The 21291-nt window shown below is 46.0% G+C and overlaps 1 protein-coding gene across 2 annotated transcripts in view; it reads right to left on the bottom strand.

The window, feature by feature from the left end:
- FMN2 (formin 2) overlaps positions 1-21291 on the bottom strand; it is a 345283-nt gene that overhangs the window by 283090 nt on the left and 40902 nt on the right. For both annotated transcript variants that reach the window (XR_014239879.1, XM_082408836.1), the window contains exon 2: positions 19903-20069. Coding sequence is in view for 1 of the 2 variants with exons in the window: in XM_082408836.1 (XP_082264962.1) it covers positions 19903-20069 (167 nt within the window). In the remaining variant the exon portion in view is untranslated. The remainder of the gene's footprint in view (positions 1-19902; positions 20070-21291) is intronic.

Below are 21291 nucleotides of genomic sequence, written 5' to 3'. Positions count from 1 at the left end.
ATCTGCCTGCCAATACAGGGGACACGGGTTCGAGCCCTGGTCTGGGAAGATCCCACGTGCCGCAGAGCAACTGGGCCCGTGAGCCACAATTGAGCCTGCGCGTCTGGAGCCTGTGCTCCGCAACAAGAGAGGCCGCAATAGTGAGAGGCCCATGCACCGTGATGAAGAGTGGCCCCCGCTTGCCACAACTAGAGAAAGCCCTCACACAGAAACAAAGACCCAACACAGCCAAAAATAAATAAATAAAATAAATAAAATTTTTAAAAAAAATTGCTAAATGAAAGAATATTTTACATTTTAAAAATCAAAAGTACTACAATTAACTTTCCAGTGAATATATTCTGTGGTGCTGAAATTTTAAAACGTCTTCCAGCAACTCTGTAACCTTGGAAATCACAGCTGACCCTTGAACAAGGGTTTGAGCTACACAGGTCCACTTATACTTGGATTTTCTCAATAGTAAATACTGAATCCCAACCAGCTGGTTGAACGGCAGACACGGAGAGCTCACTATAAATTATACACAGCTTGTCTACTGCTCGGAGGGTAGCCCTCAACCCACGTTGTTCAAGGGTCAACTGTAATCCTGTTCTGGGAATTCCCTTTCCATAATTTGAAATCACCAGAAGAGGGCAGAGCTAAGCATGTGCTACTTGGATTCCCTGGGCATGAAATGAGAAGAAACTTGCAAAATGAAGCCGAGTTCTATTTTTGACTGAAATTTAGCACTTCAGTTGCTATATTTGCTGAGCGTAGAGACTTGCCTAGAAGAATTAGCCACCTAATTTCTCTTATGCACAAAAAGGGGAGTAAAACTCAACACTGCAATAGAATAAATGCAGTAGAAATGCCTGGCAATTAACAGAACAAAGACATGGAAGAATCTAACATTTATAGTACCTTGCTCGTTTTATGCATATGCATTTATGTGAAACAATTAAATAGCTTACAAATCAAATCAGAAATAACTTGGTATATGTGATAATGGTAGAGATAAAAATATCTGTAAAAAATAACTTTATCTGTATCTGTATATGCAGTCCATAACAACTTCTTAATCTACAATACATACCCTGCAGACAAGATTATTGAAAAGTTTTAAAATTTTTCTCTCTAGGATTGTTGGATACTTTGATAAACTCACAAATAATTATTCTCAGTCTTAATATTCTCTAACGTCAATGTTCCACAACCCCTTATACTTCAAAAGTAAAATTCAGAAGAACATGCTTTTAAATATATAAAGGAAGAAAAATCCCTGGGATTAGGCCAGGGGCCACAGTAAATATTGAGTAAGATTAAATTTAATAAACTTTTTTGTTAAAGATAGGGATTTATTCAGAGTTACACTTCCACGTCTGAATATCTGCATTTTACATCTCAACATTTTTCAAATAAAAACAAGAAAGAATTAAACAGAGAAAGTTCCCCTAAGAAATTAGACGTGCTATTATCTCCACTGAAGAGTCTGTCAACCACCTGGAGACCAGCTCCATCTCTCTCAACTTAGCTGCTTCTCAGTTGCATACAGAAAGTGAACCAAAGCCTTAACGAGCTGTCTGGGGAAGATGTTCAGTCAATAAGCTTAGTGCTCACCCAGCGGACCTCATCAGCTGAGTTAAACTCTAGAGAATTCAATGGTAGGACTTCCTTGCAGTTAAAGAACAGAGGCAAAAAGCAGCTTCCACAGCAAAGCAGCAACTAATATTCATAGAACACATTTTCTGGAGCAAGGCTTTCCCAAACCTAGCTGATCAAAACCCCATTTCCAGAGTCAAAACTCAGGCCTAGCCAGTCGGACCTTCCAAAAGTGGAGGCCAATAGAATTTTAGGAGCTGCAGCCCCAGCCAGGAGCCCGCTGAGGGAGGGCCCTGCAGGCATGAGTGAGGGCTCTGAGGCTGCCTCAGGTCAGAGTGAGCATCTATAGCAGGTGACAGGATCGCTCGTCTGTGGGGAAGGAGCTGAGGGGCAAGAGGGGACACGGAGGACAAGTAGGAGGCACAAAGGTGACGTGCACCAGAGTGAAGACAACAGAAGAGAAACAAAGCCAGAGTTTCTAGACAGACAGGTGACCCCTGAACAACACAGGTCTGATCGGTGCGGGTGCACTTACACGCAGATTTTGTTCAAGAGGAAACACTTCAGAACCACACGCTCTGCAGAGAGAACCGCGGCTGCAGGTGGAGGGCCGCCATCACTTATGGGAGCATGCTCCACTGTGGGGGTTCGGAGGTCCTGACCCCCGTGCTGTTCAAGGGGCAGCAGCATCTCTGAATCAACAGCTTTGGCAACAGATCAGCCTCAGGGGGTGAAGAAAAGGCAGGAGACATGGGGTCAGCTTTCCTGGGTTTGGATTCTGCCTCTGCCGCTTACAGAACTGTGGGACTTAGCAAGTAACACTCTCTAAGTCTCCATTTTCACACCAGAAAATGGAAGTAGGGTTAAATAAATAAATGTTTAAATTAAAATTAATCAATTTAAGTGATCCATGTTAAACACTAAGCACAGGGCTTAGCCCTTAGACTAAATGCTGGCTGCTATTCATGGGTTTTGTTGTAAATGATTCTGCTGTAAAAACACCATTCTCTGAGACCTACTTTGGGCCAGGCACTCTGAAAATAAAGACTTTTTTTGAAAGGGAAAAAAAGCTTCCCTGATGACAAATGTGTGGTCCCCAAGACCACTTTCACTTTCCCCCATAACTGCTGCTGACTAATTTACTTTTTTTGCAAAACAAAGAAGTGCTGAAGTATAGAAACAATTTAGTTCTGTTACCAGGATCCTCAAAGCCACAGATCATCTATGGTATGTGTCTCATGGCATCAAGAACAAGATATAAGTCCCAGTTTTCTGACTCTCCTCATTCCTCACACCTGGACTGAGGGAACCAAACAGACCCACTTGGGTTCACTTAACCTGCATTTGCCATGGACCTAATCAGTCCCTCTTGCATTTTCCCCCTCACACTAAGGAAAGCATTGTCCACCTTTTGGTTTTCATTGCCTATGTCCACAGTGAGTCTGAAATTCCTGCTTTGTCAAGATACCATATACTCAGTATATATTGTACTTCTCCCAAGTACTATGGGAGTCAGCATATGTAGACCACTGTCTTTCGATTTTGTAACTGACACCCAGGAAGAGGAGTGATGGATGCTCCAACAGGGGCCCCTCAAAGACCCTCATCCTCTTGTTGCACGAATATCAGAGCCTTTGTTGCAGAGTATTAGTCAAGATCAGCATTCTAAGGTGCATAATGCAGGATTTCTCCTCGGATCTTGCCCTGGCTTCCGCTGCCATCTATTTTGAATCTGAAGATCACCTCCTACTGTAGTAAATATTGGTTGCATTTGTAACAGAAAACTAGAAAGAAAGGCCTTCTCCACTGCGTCCCGTGACCCCCCTCAGGACACACCTGTCCTCCTCCACCTCCACATGTCCAGACGTCCTCTTCCCCGTCCACCTTCAGTAAATATATAGACAACATACAACCAATATTTACTACAAAAGGAGGCCACTTTCAGATTCAGATTCCATTAATGCCAATGCCTAACCTCAGTTATATTTTGACTTTGCATCAGATGCTTTGTTTTAAAGGATACCCTATTCTCATGCCCCTGACGGGATCAGTAAGACCTTCAATATTGCCCACCTGGTACCTCGAGAAGCTTGGCCTTAGAAAATCACAGGGATGACACCCAGGCGCCTTACTCCTAACCTACAGGCTCACATGTGGTCTCTCCAGACTCACAGGTATCAGGACACGCCAACATGGTTCTGAGCTGCACCCATGGCCCATCCCTTCAGTCTCTGAACAAAACTGACCTCCTCCCAGGCGGATGCTTCAAATGAACTGGAGACACCAGTGTTTTCATACGGAACGTCGTGGGAAAATTCTCGTTTTTAAAGTTCTCCTTTCAGGGCAGTATTTAAAGTACATCTTCGGGAACTCATTTTCCATACAGATTTCTCAGGCTACTAATACTAGCTCCATTCTTCGTAGGCCATCTTCCATCTTTGAATCCCCAGTATTTACTTACATGGAACCCCAACATCTTTTTCAAACAGCTCTAAAAATGTCCAAGATTCCTTACAGCATGTTCACCTGACCCGGAAGTCACACAATTGCTTTGTTAAAGAAATACTCATTACCCAACCACAGTTAATGAACGCGCTGGGACCATTAACCACCAAAAACATGGGGAAAGTCAGAACCTGTTTCAAGTGGAAGAACTTTTTCCTTCTCTCACGGAGACAGGGTGGTGTGGGGAAAAGTGACTGACCCGAGTGTCAGGAGACAGAGATTTCTGGCTCGGCCCTAAGTATTTCGGTCACAGGTAAGTCACTCCCCCTTTCTGAGCTTGAGTGAGCTCATCTGTCAGCTCTTTCCACTACCAATTCCCATCCTCACTCACCTTCAGATGCATCACCAGGCACAGCGTCAGCCTGAGATCCGGGCCCTGCTTTGCCTTTGCCACACCCAGTGCTGGGGCAGAGCCGACATTAACCCACCACCCTGCACCTCCGCCGGCCTCCATGGGCACCCCATCCCTCCCGCCAGCCCTCAGTCCCAGTTCTGGGGCATCCAAATGAACCGTTTCCACACCATTTTCAAACATCTGGTCTCACACACCCCTACTCACCCAATGCAGATGTGGACACCTCCTAATGCACAGCGAATGCGGAAGCCGTCAGCACTCCCTCACCTTCCCGTGAGCCACCTAGAAAGCCCATCTGCACTGCATTCCCCTTCCCACGGCTGTTTCAACACACAGGTGTTCCTGTCCGTGTCCCAGACCAACCCCGATCTGAGCTACTCATGCCCTCCCTCTGCTTTGCAGGACCACAGGCTATCCATCAGTTTGCCTTCTCTATCGGATCCCTCCCATTAGCATCTGCACAGGCTCTAAACACTCCCAAGCTTTTTTTAAAAAAGATACTTCCCCTTCCCCACTCATAACCCACCTGACACAAAGCTGCTGGCTCTCATCACACACCTGTGCTGACCCCTCCCATCTCCCCAGCTCACCCGGACCCTCCGTCCAGCCTCAGCCTGCGGAGACCAGGCCAGCGCCCCTTGGAACCCACCCAGACTGCTCTCTACATCTACAAGGTTATTGATGATAACTTTGGCAAATTCAATGACTACTTTCCAGTCTTGCCCTTCCTTGACCTCTTAGCAACATTTTATATCACTTAGTACTCCATCTGTCTGTTTTTATAATCTTTTTTTCTGCCCCACCTCTGACTGCTCTTTACCTGCCCCGTGCAGCTTTCCCCCTTCCCGTTGCATACATGTTCATCTGTACGTCAGGTCCTGCTTGATTCTCACCCTGAAGGCACTTTTCAATGCATAAGGCTTCAGGGATCATCTACGAGGTGAAGATCCCTCCATCTCTCTCCCCCTAGGCTCTGTCTCCTGACCCCTAGACACACGTAACCAGTTACTTTTGCGTATCTTTCAGGAGACTATCCCCAAATTCCGTAAGACCTAAACTGAACTAGCTGTTCTCCCAACCCACTCCTCCTGTACTTCACACAGTAAACAGCACCACCCTCTCCCCTGTCGCCCAAGCCGGAAATCTGGGCACATACCCTCCTCATTCCTGCCCTCTCCCTCACCTTTATATCATCAGCCAAATCCCTGAGGCTCATCATGTGGACCTTCTAAGGCAGAGCTTCTCAGAGTGTGGTCCCGGACCACCTGCAGCAGCATCGCCTGGGAACCCAGCTCAGACCTCCTGACTCAGAACCTCTGGGGCAGGCCTAGCAATTTTGCTCACAAGTCCTCCAGGTGATTCAATGCCTGCTCGCTTTGGGAGAACCACTAATCTACCAGTATAATCAGAACTGCCCCTTCTTCATCCCCAGCACCATGTCCATAGCTAAGGGCAGCACCTCCGTTCCCCTGGATTCCCACTTCATCTTCCTCAGAATCTTCCAGCCTCCAAGTCAGACCCACAGAACACCCCTCGGTCCAGACTCCACAAGCACCAAGAAAGGTGTCTCTAAAACACTCCTCTGCTGAGTTTAGGTCTGTGCTTTGTGATCTCAGCATCCATGTTTTGTGCCTGCCCTCCCTCTCGGGGGAAGGGCCATGCCTGGCTCTGCTAACAGCTGCTAACTGCTAACAGGGTGGATTGTGGTGGGCAGTGGGGGTGAGGCCTGGGAACCCTCCTGACCCTTTGGAAGCAGTTCCCTGGCTAAGGGCAAGTTGTGGCTCAGGAAGCTGGCTCCTGAGTGTGCCTGGGTGTAGTTAACATGTGGCCCAGAAGCCTTCCATGGAACTGTCAGTCCAGGTAAAGCCAAGAGCAACTGAGTGTGTCTCTGACTTCCCAGTGGCAGCAGGTTGCTGAGAATTTGAATTTAGTGAAATAGGGTGTAAGTTCTCCACACTCTGTGTGGTCTGGCCTTGCAGGTAGGGAACAGTCAGTCTAATTAAAGATTGTGCAGGTCCTCGTGACAGGTGCCAGAGTTTACGATACAGGTTTCTTGGGTCTGATGTAGAGTGTGAATAAATGCTTGCAGCTCTTAGCCCTTTGTTGATCAATGAAGCACTTTTTTATTACTGTTTTTCGTCATATGTCAAGGAGGAACCGTAACTCTCCGCAGCTGTATATATAACCCTTTTCTCCTAAAGAGGAGTTGCTCAGTGCTCCTGTATTTTTCATTCTTTTGTCAAAGCAAGAAGTAAATACTTTAGAACTGTTAAATATATAAAGTGAATAAAGTTTAGTGTTCTGCATGGTAAAAAAATAAATAAACAAACAAACAAAACACACCTCTTCGTAAAACCCTCCAGTGGTTCCCCACCATTCCCGGGATTGAGTTCCAATTCCTAAACCCGTCTTCCAGAAGCCTCCATCAAGGGCTCTGGGTATCACCCAGAATCTTCTCTGCTGATGACCACCCCCATGCCCACCCCTCACACTGGACACTGTGGTCCAGCCACAATGACACCTGGAACTCAAATCTTCTGTCCCCACGAAACACTGTGCCATTGCACCTGCCCACCTGGCAGTCACTTGGACAGTGAGAGACACAGCACAGGGAGAGGAGCTGCATTTTTCATGAAAAAAAAGTCACTAACTATTATGTGACTGGCTGGTGACCACACATGGTTAGAGATGGATAGAAAAGTCACACTGACACAATACATTTACATTTTACGTTTTACCTAAGTATAGACCAGGAGCCAGCAAACTGCAGCTGCTGCCCGTGTTTGTAAATGAAGTCTTGTTAGGAAATAACAGTCACGCTTATTCACTGCACATTGTCCATGGCGGCTCTCACAGGATGACAGCAGAGCTGGGTACTGTGACAGAGGCTGTGAAACAGTTACTAAAGCCTAAGATGTCTTCCCTCTGGCCAACTTTAACAAACTGTGCCAACCCCTCATCTAGACAATAAAGTAATACAAAGGAAATAAATCATCTTTCAGATTTCCAAAGGCTAGTAAAACTCTGGAGGAAAAGCCCTCTAAGCTCCTGGTTGGCTGGTGTCCTCTGGGTCCAAGGGCCCTTCAGGTTCTGCACTCCTCCCGGCTCTTGAGATGGGCGAAGGAGGCCACCAAAATGCGAGTCACACCCACACAACTAATTAATATTCAGTGCACATCCAGGAGAAAGACAAGAAAATCACGACAGAAAAGTTGGGCTGAGTCACCCATTTTAATAAAAGTCCATCTTATAAACTCAAAATGAATTCTGCATCACCCAGTTTGCCAAAGGAGTGATAAAAGCGCCACTTGTGAAAGCAAAACAGGCATCCAAAATAGCATGCCCCTCAAATGAGGAAAAACAAACCACAGAGAAAAAAGTACGTCATTAACTTAAAAAGTGTGACTGCCACGAATGAGAGGTTTTTTTAATATTATTTTTTTAAGACATTTTAAAAATTTTTTTAAATTTTATTAATTTTTCAGCTGCGTTACATCTTCATTGCTGCACGTGGGCTTTCTCTAGTTGCAGTGAGCGGGGGCTACTCTTCATTGCGGTGCGTAGGCTTTTCATCACCGTGGCTTCTCTTGTTGCGGAGCACGGGCTCTAGGTGCGCGGGCTTCCGTAGTTGCAGCACGCGGGCCCTAGAGCACACAGGCTTCAGTAGTTGTGGTGCGCAGTTCAGTAGTTATGGTTTGCAGGCTCTAGAGTGTAGACGGCGTACGGGCTTAGTTGCTCTGCGGCATGTGGGATCTTCCCTGACCAGGGCTCGAACCTGTGTCCCCTGCATTGGTGGGCGGATTCTAAACCACTGTGCCACCAGGGAAGTCCCACAAATGAGTTTTTGAAAGTTGATTTTTCTGAACGTCAATGACCTTCATGGCTGGGGATTATCCTGAAATCCATAAAAGTCTTGGCAGCATTTCCTCTAAGCTCAGAACACTGTGGTGAGGTAATAACAACCGTACCATCGCTACTTTTGCAACAATACTCTGGAATTGAGCATAATGGGGGGAGAAGGTGGTAGGGGAATCAGCTCTTTTGCCTTCTAAAATAAAATACACAGAAAGCAGCACATGTTAGAAATTTACTAAACCACATACCAGGTCAAAAAAATAAAATAATCTCAAAATATATGTGCTTCAATTCATATGCATAAAAGTTTGGATACTGATTACTACATACAATCATAGAATGATGGAGTCCAGAGAAATAATTTTCAAACCATGTATTAAAATCCTTCTCCTTCACACTGGGCTGTATGACTACAATCCTAGGGGATGTAACCTGACCCACAATACAATCAAGCCTGTGCTAAAGAAAGGTTACTAACACAACTATTTAAAAACCATGCAAGTGTACAACCAGCAAAGAAAGAAACCAACTCGGAACTTCTTGACACAATCCACTTATATTATTTAGGAAATCACCTTTTTTTAACTAAAAATAAAATTGGATGAAAAAATTCCCCTTGAAGAAAACTAAGAATAGTAAGCAGATTTCTTCCTGTTTATATTTATTGACTGTTCCCTTCAATAATTTTATCCTACAAGAATTATCCAGCCAAGAAAATTAAGTGGATTCCACGTGGTAGAGTCCCTGAGAGAAAAGAACAATGTTGGGTATAAACTAACCTCTAGCCCTTGGGTCCCTCTGTCTCAGGAATTCTGAGTAAAGCAGGCATCCTTGTAGACAGCAGTACTTTCATTCATTCAGGCCACATTATCTACAAAGTATGCTGGACACACACACAACAGAGCGAGCGAAAGTGACCACGAGAGGATTTCAGCCCAAAATGGAACTGGAGGAGGAGATGGAGACTCTCACGCATGCACCCCCAGGAAACAAACTGAGGAACCAAGAGACTGATTTCCCCTTAGTGCCTGGTTTACAGAAGACAGAAAACTGTCTCCTGGCCAGTGAACACCTGCCAAGAGTCCCGCCCTATCTTCAAGCCAATGAAGTCACTGCCTGGACTCTGGCTGGACGCCCCGTCTTTTCACTCCTTGCGCATAAACAGAGCTGCCCTGAACCCTCAACCGACTTCTTGAATTGCAAGTCCTCTACTATTTCCCCAATAAATTCAATTTCTGGTCATTTGAGCTTGCCTCAGCTTATCTCCTTTATTTAGGTTGACACTACAAGTAAGTAAGTGATGTGCCAATATTTGCATGTGACACTTTCCCAGGAAAACATGTAGTCACTATGAAGTGGCCATGAGCACACCACTAAGTGGGCATGATGGTCTCACCTTTGCAAACTGGCAGGTGTCTGACCCACAGCTTTTCCTATTATCTCCAGAAAGATTTGGGGAGGGAGGGTTGTGGGAAGAAGGTGGGAATTACACCAGTAAAATCAAGAGTAGCAAGTAGATTAAGAAAGAATGACAATAAGCCTGAAAGCAGAGATCCCACAGAGAGTCGGTTCTCAAGCCAAGCAATTCCTGAGCAAATCCACACTCCACCCATCCTCCACCTTCTTTCCGTCCAATTCACGTGATTATGAAATATAGGTAACTCCTGATCATTCAAAACAATCCACCTAATAGATCTTGCAGGTCTTCCCTTCCTCAGTCACCGTGGCTTTCCCTCCAGCCTCGCGAAATCAAAGCATATTTACTAAACAGCTCTGCTGAGTTCTGTGATAGAAACTTGAAATAAAATAAAAATAGTAAACACTAGTATTTACTAGGCACTTATTACATGCCAGGTGCTATGGTAAATGCTTTATCAGTTAATCTCATTTAATCTTCAAGATTGTCCCCAGAGGTAGGTATTATTATTATACACGAAAATTTTTAGCCTATGACCTTGGATACCTGTCCCAACCTCTTCAGTAAGTGGAGGAGATGGACCGGAATACACAGTCTGGGACTAGAGTCTGCTCTGACCACTCTGGGAACACCAGATCCCTGCGTTCATTGTACACCTGTGTTTCTACAGTAAGCACGGGGATGCAGCACTGCACCATCATGAAGACACCTCCACGGAAGATTTCATGTGCATTGGGGCATGCAGAGTGTGTAGCCTATTATGACACAGGTAAGGTCCTTTGAGACAGAAAATGCAGACTTTGGTGGTGAAGGAAGGTGTCTGAGGAGTGACATCTAACTCTGAAGAGCATTCTCTGACAGACAGTGAACTGAACTAGGAGGTAACAGTTCAGGAGCAGAAACAGGAGCTCTCACCCAGCCCCACGGACAGTCGGGGAAACTGAGAAGCACTCGGGAGGTGAAGGACAGGGTTTGGAGAAACGGAAAGGGAGGTGGGTCAGGAGCTGGAGAAGGAGACAGGTCATGGAGGTCCAAGGAATCTGAACTTCATTCTCACAGAAAAACCACTAAAAAGGCTTTACGTAGGAATATGATACGGTAAAATGTCATCACGTGGTTTCTCAACTGCTGGCATTGGTACTGGACACTCTCTGATGCGGGAGGGGTCCTGTGAAGTGCTGGGCAGCACCCCTGGCCTCCACCATTAGATGCCAGCTGCACCCCTCCCCCACTGTGGCGACCAAATATCCTCAGACACTGCCAATGCCACGCTGGAAGGACCGTGGCCCTGAACTGAGAGCCACAGGCTGGAGCGAAGAGCCGGGACTGAAGACCCAAGACGGTAACTGACAAGGCGGATGTGAAAGCCAAGCAAGTGACAGCCGAGCTGAAAGGTGACTTTCCTGATTCCTCTCATACAACGTGGTTGCACAACCTAGGCCTCCAGAATCATCTAGAGAATGTTCCAGGCCCACCCTGTGCAAACTCCTCTCCACCTCTGAAACCCCTTTCACCTGGCAGTGTCATCATCGACCCCCTCAGTGGGAACCCTGGCCTGCCTCCTTGGTCCCGCCCAACTCTTGAGGCCCCGCCTACCTCTTGATGCCCCGCCTTCATCCCACAGACCCACCTACCTCCCAAGGTCCCACCTTCCTCTCATGGCCCCGCCTTCCTCTCCCTGTCCCACAACCCCACACCTGATTCTCAGAACGTCCTCCATCATCCTGGGAGGCATCAAGTCTCAGCCAACACCTGAGCCCCTCAGGTCTAATCACTCCACAGACTGGACTTCGGAATCAGGAGACAAGCTCCGCCTCTCAGGTCTTAAAGGATATCCTCCAGCCAGGCCTCCCGTGAATCCATTCCCTCTAGTCTCTCTACACCTGTTCCTCACTGTCCGTAAGAATTTTATCCCAATGTACTTCTCTCCACTGTATCTTGACTTACGAGGTTTATTCACTTACCTTTTTAGCACATAACTCATGGCCTATGCTAGTAACCCCAGTTCCTCTGTCCTCCAGAATTGTCACCACCATGTCCCAAGGAGTCGTGAATTCTAGATGTCCAAACGAAAATGACCATCTTGCCTGAAACCTGTTCTCACTTTCACATTCTCAGAATCACCCTCCACCCACAGGTGTGAATCAGAAACCAAGGAAAGCATCCAATCAAACGTTGAGTCCTGACAACGGTAAATCCTGAATATTCCCCACATCTGTCTCTTTCCTTCCCCACTGCCCCTGTTTCAGTTTAGTCACTTTTACCCACCACCCAGACACTAATTTTAAATTTCTTCAATCCATTCTCCATTCTGCCACCAGAATAATTTTTCTTTTATAAATGCCAATCTGTTTATGGTTTAACTACGCAAAATTATTTAAAAACATCACCAGGATGACATAAATGTCCTTGTTTACACGTCTGGCCTCCTTTCTACCCATCAGTCTTCCAGTTTACAATCCAGAACCACCTGCACTCCATGGTCACTTGCATCTCCATGGCGAGCACACACACTCCTTTATAGCCAGTCCCCGCAGTCTACTCCTCGTGGACCCTCAGGTCCTTCCCCAGTACTACCCCCCGAACTACAAGGGGACTCAGTCAACCCTCCCCGTTTGCTCCCCATACTGTGCATGTCTCCACTGGGACCCCAAATACAACACTGCACACATCCAACAGTCAATGTACACCCCATACTGTGCAAAAAGTTTTACTTGTGTTCATGCTTTCTTCTTACGCAGAAACTATTATATCACTCCTCATTTTACAGAAGTGACAAACTTTGAGAAATTAAGCCATTTACCTTAGTTTGCACAGTAAAGTGGAAAATCCAGGGCTCAAATCCAGGACAGTCTGACTAGAGCCCATTTCAACCACTAAACTCCAATAATTTGTTTTCACGTCTTATTTAAGTCGATGTAAGTCAGTTGACAATAGAGGTTTTCTTTTAATGTGTGTGTCCCTTGTAACTAGGGGTAGGTGGGGCAAGAGAAAGGGGAGGAGGTGAAAGAAAAGAAATATAAATCATAACTGCATATCAAGACCCTGATCTAAATTAAAAGAGGATCTATGTATAAAATAAATAAGATACATGGATATAATGTACCACACAGGGAATATTGCCTATATTTTATAATAACTATAAATGGAATATAACCTTAAAAAATTATGAATCACTATGTTGTTACACCTAAAATTTATATAATTCTGTACATCAACTATACCTCAATAAAAAAATAAATAAATAGGAAGAGGAAATCCGCAGTTATTGTAGATCATTCAGGGCTGCTATAACAAAATACCACACTTTGGGTGCCTTAGAACAACAGACCTTTCTTTTGCACAGTTCTGGAGACTAGAAGTCCAAGATAAGGTGCCAGCATGTTCAGGCCATGGCATCTTCCTGTGTCACATCTGGTGCCTTCTCCCTGAGTCCTCACACAGTGGAAGGGGTGACAGGGTCTCTTTCATAAGACGCTAACCCATCATGGGGGCTCCACCTAATGACCTCAGCACCTCCCAAAGTCCCCACCTCCTAATACCATCACATTAAGGATCCCTGGATGTGAATCTGGGGCACACACACATTCAGACCACAGCAGTAGTCTTAAGGAGAACTGAAAGTGTCATAGCGGCCTCCTCAGCCCGAACCCCAAGAGTGATGGGCCCTTCCCTCCTCCTTCCCTGGCGCCGACCGGGTGGTTGGTGCAGGGGCCACTCCACCGCACCTCTCCAGGCTCAGGTAGGGCCTAGCCTATCAGCCTGGCCCCGTGCCTGCACCCATCCACTGCACAAGCAGGCAGGAGGGAGTTCCGCTCTGGGGACAGCAGCTCCCGGGCCACCTCATCAGTCACGAACTGACCGGTGAAGCCAGTGGCGGGTTGAGACCCAGGTGCCAGCGCCTCAGACAGCGATCCCAGGAACGGGCGCCAACCCCCTCCACGTGGCCACCGCGGTCTCCCCGCTTGTGCGCCTAGTTCCACCAAGAGCTGGAGGACGACGTTGCCAGGACAGCCGGTACTTCTTCAGCCCTGGGCGCTGGCTGGCGTCGCACCTTCCTACTCCGGGTAACAGCGGCCCCGCTCAGCCATTGGCTGCCCCACAGTGGGCCCCTCCCCCTTCTGTATAAAAGGAGCCCTAATCGGACGGAGGGAAGATGGCTTTCTGAGGTGCTGATCTGCCAATTTCTCGTTGGGCTAGCTTTGAGATTAAAGTCATTATTCCTTGATCCAGCAACTCGTCTCCCGACTTATTGGTCTGTCTTTCAGGGCGCAGAAGGAGCTTAGGATCGGTAACGAATGAATATCATTAAACAGTAAGAATGAAGTACAAAATCCAAGATACTCAGAATAGAGAAGAAAACAGCAAAGAAAGTTACATGTGTCTTCTCCCAATAGGAAAGAAAAGAAAGGGAAGGAAAGCAAAACAAAAGGAAAAGAACAAGAAAGAACAGAGAAGAAGAAAAAAGACAATAAAAAACTTTGTTGCACTGGATGGGGGCTCCCTGTATAAGAAAGGGATAAAACAAATGAAAACTAAACTAAATATGGGATACTTCTGAGCAAGTGACTGTTTACTGAAATAACAGAATCCGTTTGAACTTGACCCCAGGAACATCCTGGTTTGAGTGTCCTAGGTACTGTGATATTGGGATATTGAGAAGGAAATGAAATCAGTTCAGCACAGAACTGCCTCTGCTGGGCAATATTTACGGTATGCATATCTTCTTCAACTTTTAGAATAAACTTACAGATAAAACAGTAACCATAAAAATATGCCCTAAGGATGAAAGTGCACCTGCTGGAAGCTGACACAGTCCCAGCGTGGACCAGCTGGAGGGGTCAGCAGAGGAGCTAACAACAGGCAGGGTGGCCGGAGACAGGACCTGGAGATGGTGGAACGATGACACATCAGAAAGCTTACTGTTTCATGTTCAAAGCCGATGACCACAGGGAACTAGGACAGCAAGGGGAACCACGCTGGGAGGAATGGGGACACCCAGAAAGTGACAGTAATGTGGATAACTGCATCAGCAAGCCTAAAACACCAGAAATCAACACCAGCTAAACAAGGGCGGGGGCAGCACACGGGGAGGGACTGAAAGTGGGCAGCAGGTGAGGGGCAGGGCCACTGCTGGTCTCCCAGCCCTGCTGCTCTCCTCACCAGGGGAAGGTGGTGCTTTAGACGTTTCTAAGTCCTTAAAATTAAAAAAAGAAAAAAAAAAAAAAACTGTGTGAGTAAAACCGAGAAAGCATTACAGCTTCAATCTACTCTTGTTACCCTGCTTATAATGGATTATGCAGTGATCACCTAGGTAATGGAACAGATATAAAACATGGCTTCTAAATGAACTTCAGAAAATAAAATCTTCCATTTTACTACTGACTTCTATGCTGACATTAGAGAGAAGTCTGCAGGGAAAATAAATATTTCAGCTAAAATCATTTTAAAAGCTGGGCTAAAAATTAAGTATAATTTTAATACCACATTTCAAATATAGCAACTTCTGAGAGTTACATACTGTATGTAATGTTTCAAAAGTAAAAAGACAGCTTTATATACACACACGTTCTCTCAGAGCTAAAAGACGTATCATAGCTTTTATTGCTTCTCAGGAAAATATTCGTGTGGGTTTGACTAAACAGCATGTAAGTATTCTTCTTGTTCCGAAAAAAAAATGAATTTAAATACAAATGATCATTTCTATTTGTCACTGAAGTCTCCGTTCTGGCTACTGATGACAGTGAGGAGAGTGCATTTCATTCGGTTTCTGGAAGTGGCTGCTCTTGCTGTTGATTTATGACATCTTTCAACAGGTTCAAGATCATGTTTCTCTTATTCCTTTCTGGCCTGGATTTTCATGTCTTCCTTCTCTGTAATTCTAGCCTCAAGAATATACTCCTCCAAACCTATGCCCATATACACACACCAAGGGGCTTCCACCCATGCGGAAAACATGGGGATTACTACATATTTACCAAAATCAGCAGATCTGCCAAACCCAAATCAGCCCATCCAAAAATATTCTACTAGAAAGACGCTTAAGATCTGTTTTACAGGATTAGGTAGATAAAAAAATATAATCCTGCCAAAACCCTTGGGCCAGGAATACTTGCTTTATTTTTTGTCATGTAAAGAGATTATGTGATATCTGACATAGTTATGAAAGGAGAAATCCTAGAAGAGCTTGCTAATGGATAATCAACAATTACATAAGACAATTGTGGTTTGCTGAAAACAGCTGCTGATGAGTATGACCCAGAAAAAGGGTCTCAATTTGAATAAAGGCATTCTAAGGAGAAGGAGTCTTAAGGGACCATATCCTGAACATACTCTCGCAAAATGACCTCCATCCACACCTAACGGGCAATGAGCCAGGGTCCGTGGTGGGCAGCAGGCTGAGATGCCTTCTCCACAGGTAGCAGGGCAGTGGCCCAAAACTTCAAATACATGGTGTGTCACAATAGTGAATGCTTTGCTATTTCTAAGGATTTAGAAACCATGCTAAATATTTCAAGAGAGAGTTTCCCTCACACCTGACAGATGAGTGAAATAGGTTCCAAAAGAAGAAAGTCTTTCCTCAGACCACAAAGAACACAATCCACAACTCAACAACACATGCTACCAAGCTGCAGGCAGGAGGATTATTCCTATATTTTCCCTTCCTATCTTCAGAATTGCTCTAGATTAGAATTTTATTTGAGATATAAAACACAAAGAAACAAACAAAGCAAAAGGCAAAGGTGAGGATAATGGCAATGCTACTGGGCTATTAAAGGAGTTCAATCTTTCTTTCTGATTGGAGAAAACGTGGCTATGAAAAGGGCTGTCAGCCCTTTTGTGGCTGAAAAAAGGTTAAGTGCCACGGCCTTAATTAAGTCCCAGACGTTCCACTCAGCAGAAAGCAAAACCTATTGTTCGTCAGGTGATATGCTAGGTTATTAGTTTTCTAAATAAACAGAATTTTATTCAAGAAAAGTACATAAGGAACACCGGTTCTGTCCTTACAATACTTTCCACCTAAATCTGGCCTATCTTCTCTGCCTCGGTAAACAGCACAACCACCCACCAGCCACTTAAAACCAGCACCAAGAAGGTATCTTTGATTCCCTTTTCCATCGCCCCCTCGTCTAAGCCCCGGAGGTCCCATTAGCTCCACCGGCAGGGCAGGACCCCTCCCACGCCCACCGCCCCCTCTGTCTCCTCCACTGGCTCTTGCTAGGCTCCTGTGGCAGCCCCCCTGCTGTCCCAGCTCCTGCTTCAGCCCCTGGAACAGCACCCAAGGCCAGGGCCCATGAGCCACGCGCAGCACGGAACAAACACGCTCTTCCCCTGCACAAGACCCTCTAAAAGCTCCCACTTAAAAAAACGCATTATCCTTCCATGGCTTTCAAGACCCCGAACGTCCTGGCTCTGTAGTCCTTTCTGTCCTCGCCTCCTGAAACAGCCGCTACACAAGCCCTCAGGCCGTGTCTGCGCTCCCCCGGGGCACTTGCACTTGCCTCTGGGCTCCTGGGGGGACCTTCCCTCTGACCTCCCCTCAGGGCTCCTGACATTACATGCGGGGCTTCCTTCTACACTCTCTCCACCCCACCCCCCTTCACTGACCATATTCCACAGGTTCACTTCCTTCACGGCACATATCAGAATCTGATGTAAGTCCATTACCTACACTACATGTTTGTGTTTTCTCTGTCTCGCCCCACTGTGAAGAGGATCAGGAGAAGAGGAATCTTAGTTCTCTTGCTCACTAATACATCTCTGGAGCCTAGAACACTGCCTGGCATAGAGAATGCAGTCAGTAAATATTTGTGAATGAATGAACATTATCACTCAAAACTATTTGCCTTTCGGTATTCTTGAAGTTTTAACCAAGTTAAAATGTGAGAGAAAATATGAAATTCTTTCACATTTTCTATAGCATCTCTAAAGCAAAATGTTAGGCCCTAAAAATGTATAAAATAACATGGAACTGAATCAAGAGGGTTGACTGAAGTAGGCCAATCCATAAACTGCATGAAAAAGATCTCCAGATCAAACTCCGGTGCTCTAATTCCATGTGGATGGAGATAAAGGGGAGTGCTCTCAGGGAAGGGAGCAAAATTAGGGGTGGGAAGAGGACCTGTCATGAGCTTATTCTTGTTGTGTCTCAAAGGGCAACTGTCCTCAAGAGAACTGTTGGTGAGAAATCCTCCTAGCAGCAACTTTCTGGAAACCAGCAGAGAAGCTAATTATCAGAAACTTCTCTCCCTACAGAAAGTGCATTCCTCGCCCTTCCCCCACTAATGCCTCAGTTTGCATAACTCCCTGTACCGTTAGCTCTTCTGAGCTTTGAAGAAAATCCTCAATTAGGCATACAATAAATGCACATTTCTGCTGTTGAACTGCCATTTAAGTATCTGGAAGAATGTTTCCTACTTGTTTTGTGTTAGGTTTGGCATGGAAGTAGAAAGGTAGCACAGAGCCAATGAATAAAGTGAGAAAATGCAACCACACAAATTTGCAAAAGAAATTCCCCACTCTGAGAGAATTATTTCATACCATATTAAGGGACTGCATTTATTTTGCTTTTCACTCTCTATGCCATAGCCGGCTGCCCCCCAAAATGACAAGGCCGGGAGGGGCTACTAGTCTCTCTAACACAAGAATGGAGGAAGTAGGAGGTAAGAAACAACCAGTTCTGTAATTTTTAAAAAAAGGAGGAATAGGGTTATTCTATTCTTTTCAGTTTACTCCAATTCCACATTTATTGACTGATAAGACTTTATTTTTGAGCTTTAAGGGAAGAAAATTCAGTCAACTTGGGAATAGTTTTAATCAAAAAGCAAGTGTTAGGCACAGCTAGTGTTTGCCTCTGTCTGTCCAATAATTATTCTAATTCCTAGTTGCAAACTGATGTATCTCCTAGAACACAGCTCAATAAAGCTCTTAGCTCACAACAGTCCCCAGGCTCTGTGTCTGTAAAAACACACCTTTCACAAAAGAAAAAGGAGGAAAAATTTAATTACCCAATTTTTCTCATAGAAGAAAAAGATCTACCGAGCAGTGGTTAGCTGCAATGTCATGAATGGATAGATGGACAGACAGACAGATAGACAGGCAGACAGACAGATAGATAGACGATTGATAGATGGATGGATAGATAGATGATAGGTAGACAGACAGATAGATAGATAGATCAGTTGATCTTAAGAAGGAAGCTTCACAAGTCACAGTACATCCCAGGGAATCTTCTTTCACATGAGAAGTATCAAGAAGATCTCACAATATTTTATGTGGTTTATTTTCCTAATACTGAAGGGGGACCACAGTTGTGATGGTTAAAGAACAGGAAGAAGAAAAACAGGCGCATATGGACGTTTTGTTATTTACTATCACTTCTTGATCTCAGCCAGGGCTCATTTCCATCATCTCCAAACCCATCTCTCAGTCGCGCACACACAGAGGAGAAGGCGCGCAGTCAGAAGCAGGGCACAGATGTAACCAACCTACAAGGATGAGACCTTTACCCTGCCTCATACACTCCGAGCTCCACACGGGGAGCCAAGCAGACTCCAGTTTCCTCACGAAAAAGTCTGCTCATCACAACCCCCAGGGTCGCACATGTACCACATACCTGAGAAAGATGAGCAATACTCTGGTTTAGAAGTGACAACCCAGCTGTGCTGTCATTTGGTATGAATTATCAAACAGCTTGGGAATGACTGTTCCGACGTATTAACCCTCTTAGTGAGTGGGAGCTGGGGAGGAAGCAGACGGTGCTGCTTCGTGTCAACAGTTAGTACCTGGATGAGCCATGAACGCACAGGAATAGTGCTCCAGGGCCCGCAGAAACCTGCTGCCTTCTGGGAACAAAGCTCCTGCCCTCAGAGCTGCTTCTGAAGGTATATACATGACCAGCTAAGTCAGAAATACCGACTCAGAGCCACTTAAAAACCATCACTGGTTAAAGCAGGCTAGAAAACTGTCAAGAGTGGCCATCTGTTAAGAAAAGGAGGTTTGGCAAGTATACTTAAGAATACCCTAGTCAGAAAGGAAAAAGATGCACTAAGCTGTTGAGTGGCAGGGGCAGGAAGGCCTGCATCCCATGTGGGTCTTTAAATACAGGGCGATGTGTTGACACACATCAGAGCTGCTGTTTCCACTGCAATTTGCCTCACAGCCATTGAGTTCTGTGAATTCTCCTACTTACATCAAACGGAGCTGAGCTGGACTGGGCATTCTGACCACACGGCTCCCTGAAGCAGTCACTGAAAGGACGAAGGAGACCCATGGCAATGATCCGTGAGCAGAACTTCTCTGCTTCTTCTGGAGGCCCGTTCTCCTGCTGGCTGAACAGCTTCTCCAGTAGAGTTCGCCCTGCAGGGGAGACACAGTTGTTAAGCGGGAACACTGGCGGGTCCCCTGGCTCAGACTCCCGGAGGAGAGGCCGACAAACACAGCTGGGGTAGCACCGTTGCCAAGGCTTTGCCGTGCCTAGGGAAGATTCTGCAGGTGGGCCTGGGTACCACACGGGAAAGGGCAGCTCTGGGTCCCTCTCCCATCCCCCAGAATACCTCCCGCCTCCAAAGAGAATGGGACACGTGATGGGACCTACATCCTCTTCCATCTGAAGAAGACCCAGCCTTTCGGGTTTCACTGGAAATCCTCCTTCCACTCCTTGTCAACCGGCCGGTGGCTTTCTGAGGACGCAGCCAGGAGTCACCATGGGGGCTAAGAAATGTCAGAGGCTGCCTCACAGTCTGAGGGGTGGCTGTCGGGGGGCAGGAACGGGATGGGCAGGGAGGCAGGCACCAGCCACTGGAAGGGGACAGGACTGGCCCGCAGAAAATGCCTCCCTGAAGAGGAGAGTGACAGAAACTCAACATCTTCTCATATGAACCGCAGAAACATCACTCTAGGGTAGGTCTACACTTGAGGTTTCTATTAATTCCCGAAGAGAGACAAGAGAAGAGAGGCATATGGAGAGGAGAGTACTAGCTGCGGCCTGGGCCCACCTGGTCCCTTGGCTCTGCGTCCCGGCCACAGGGAGAGCAGAGCAATGAAGGGGGAAAATGGGCGTCTGCTCTCACTGGTCACCCAGAACCGAGAGCCACCGGCCAGCCCCTCATCTGTCTGACTCTCAACTCACTATCCTTCAGCGAGTGGTTTTGCTGGCTTCCGCACTAATCATCTACGGTGGAGGAAACAGGAGGTCTCCAGGGTCACTCAGTTCCCGCTGCTCTGGCCCTCCCTCTATCAGCAGGTTCAGTCTTCAAATTTAGATTAAAGTCCCGTATCCAGAAAAGCTCCCAGAGACCCCCTTCTGCACTCTTCCGGCTCCCTTCAGAGCTCCTTTGTGTCATTAATTACTTTAATTATTTGTTTAATGTCTACCCCCCTCCCTATAACATAAACTCTCTGACAGCCAGCAGACATCCTGCAGACCTGTCCACTCGCACAGAAGAAGCACCAATGAATACTTTCAGGATTTCTGAATGAATACAATGCTATGATTCTGTGACAAAGACTCATTCACATCATGGTCAGAACTGGAAATGAAATATCGGTCTAGACAAGGGGTCAGCAAACTTTTGCTGCA

Source organism: Balaenoptera borealis (genome assembly GCF_965194805.1).
Source record: "Balaenoptera borealis genome assembly, contig: HAP1_SCAFFOLD_81, whole genome shotgun sequence".
In the NCBI taxonomy this organism is placed as follows: domain Eukaryota; kingdom Metazoa; phylum Chordata; class Mammalia; order Artiodactyla; family Balaenopteridae; genus Balaenoptera; species Balaenoptera borealis.
Note: the sequence above shows the minus strand (reverse complement) of the source record. Positions and strands in the feature narration are given on the sequence as shown.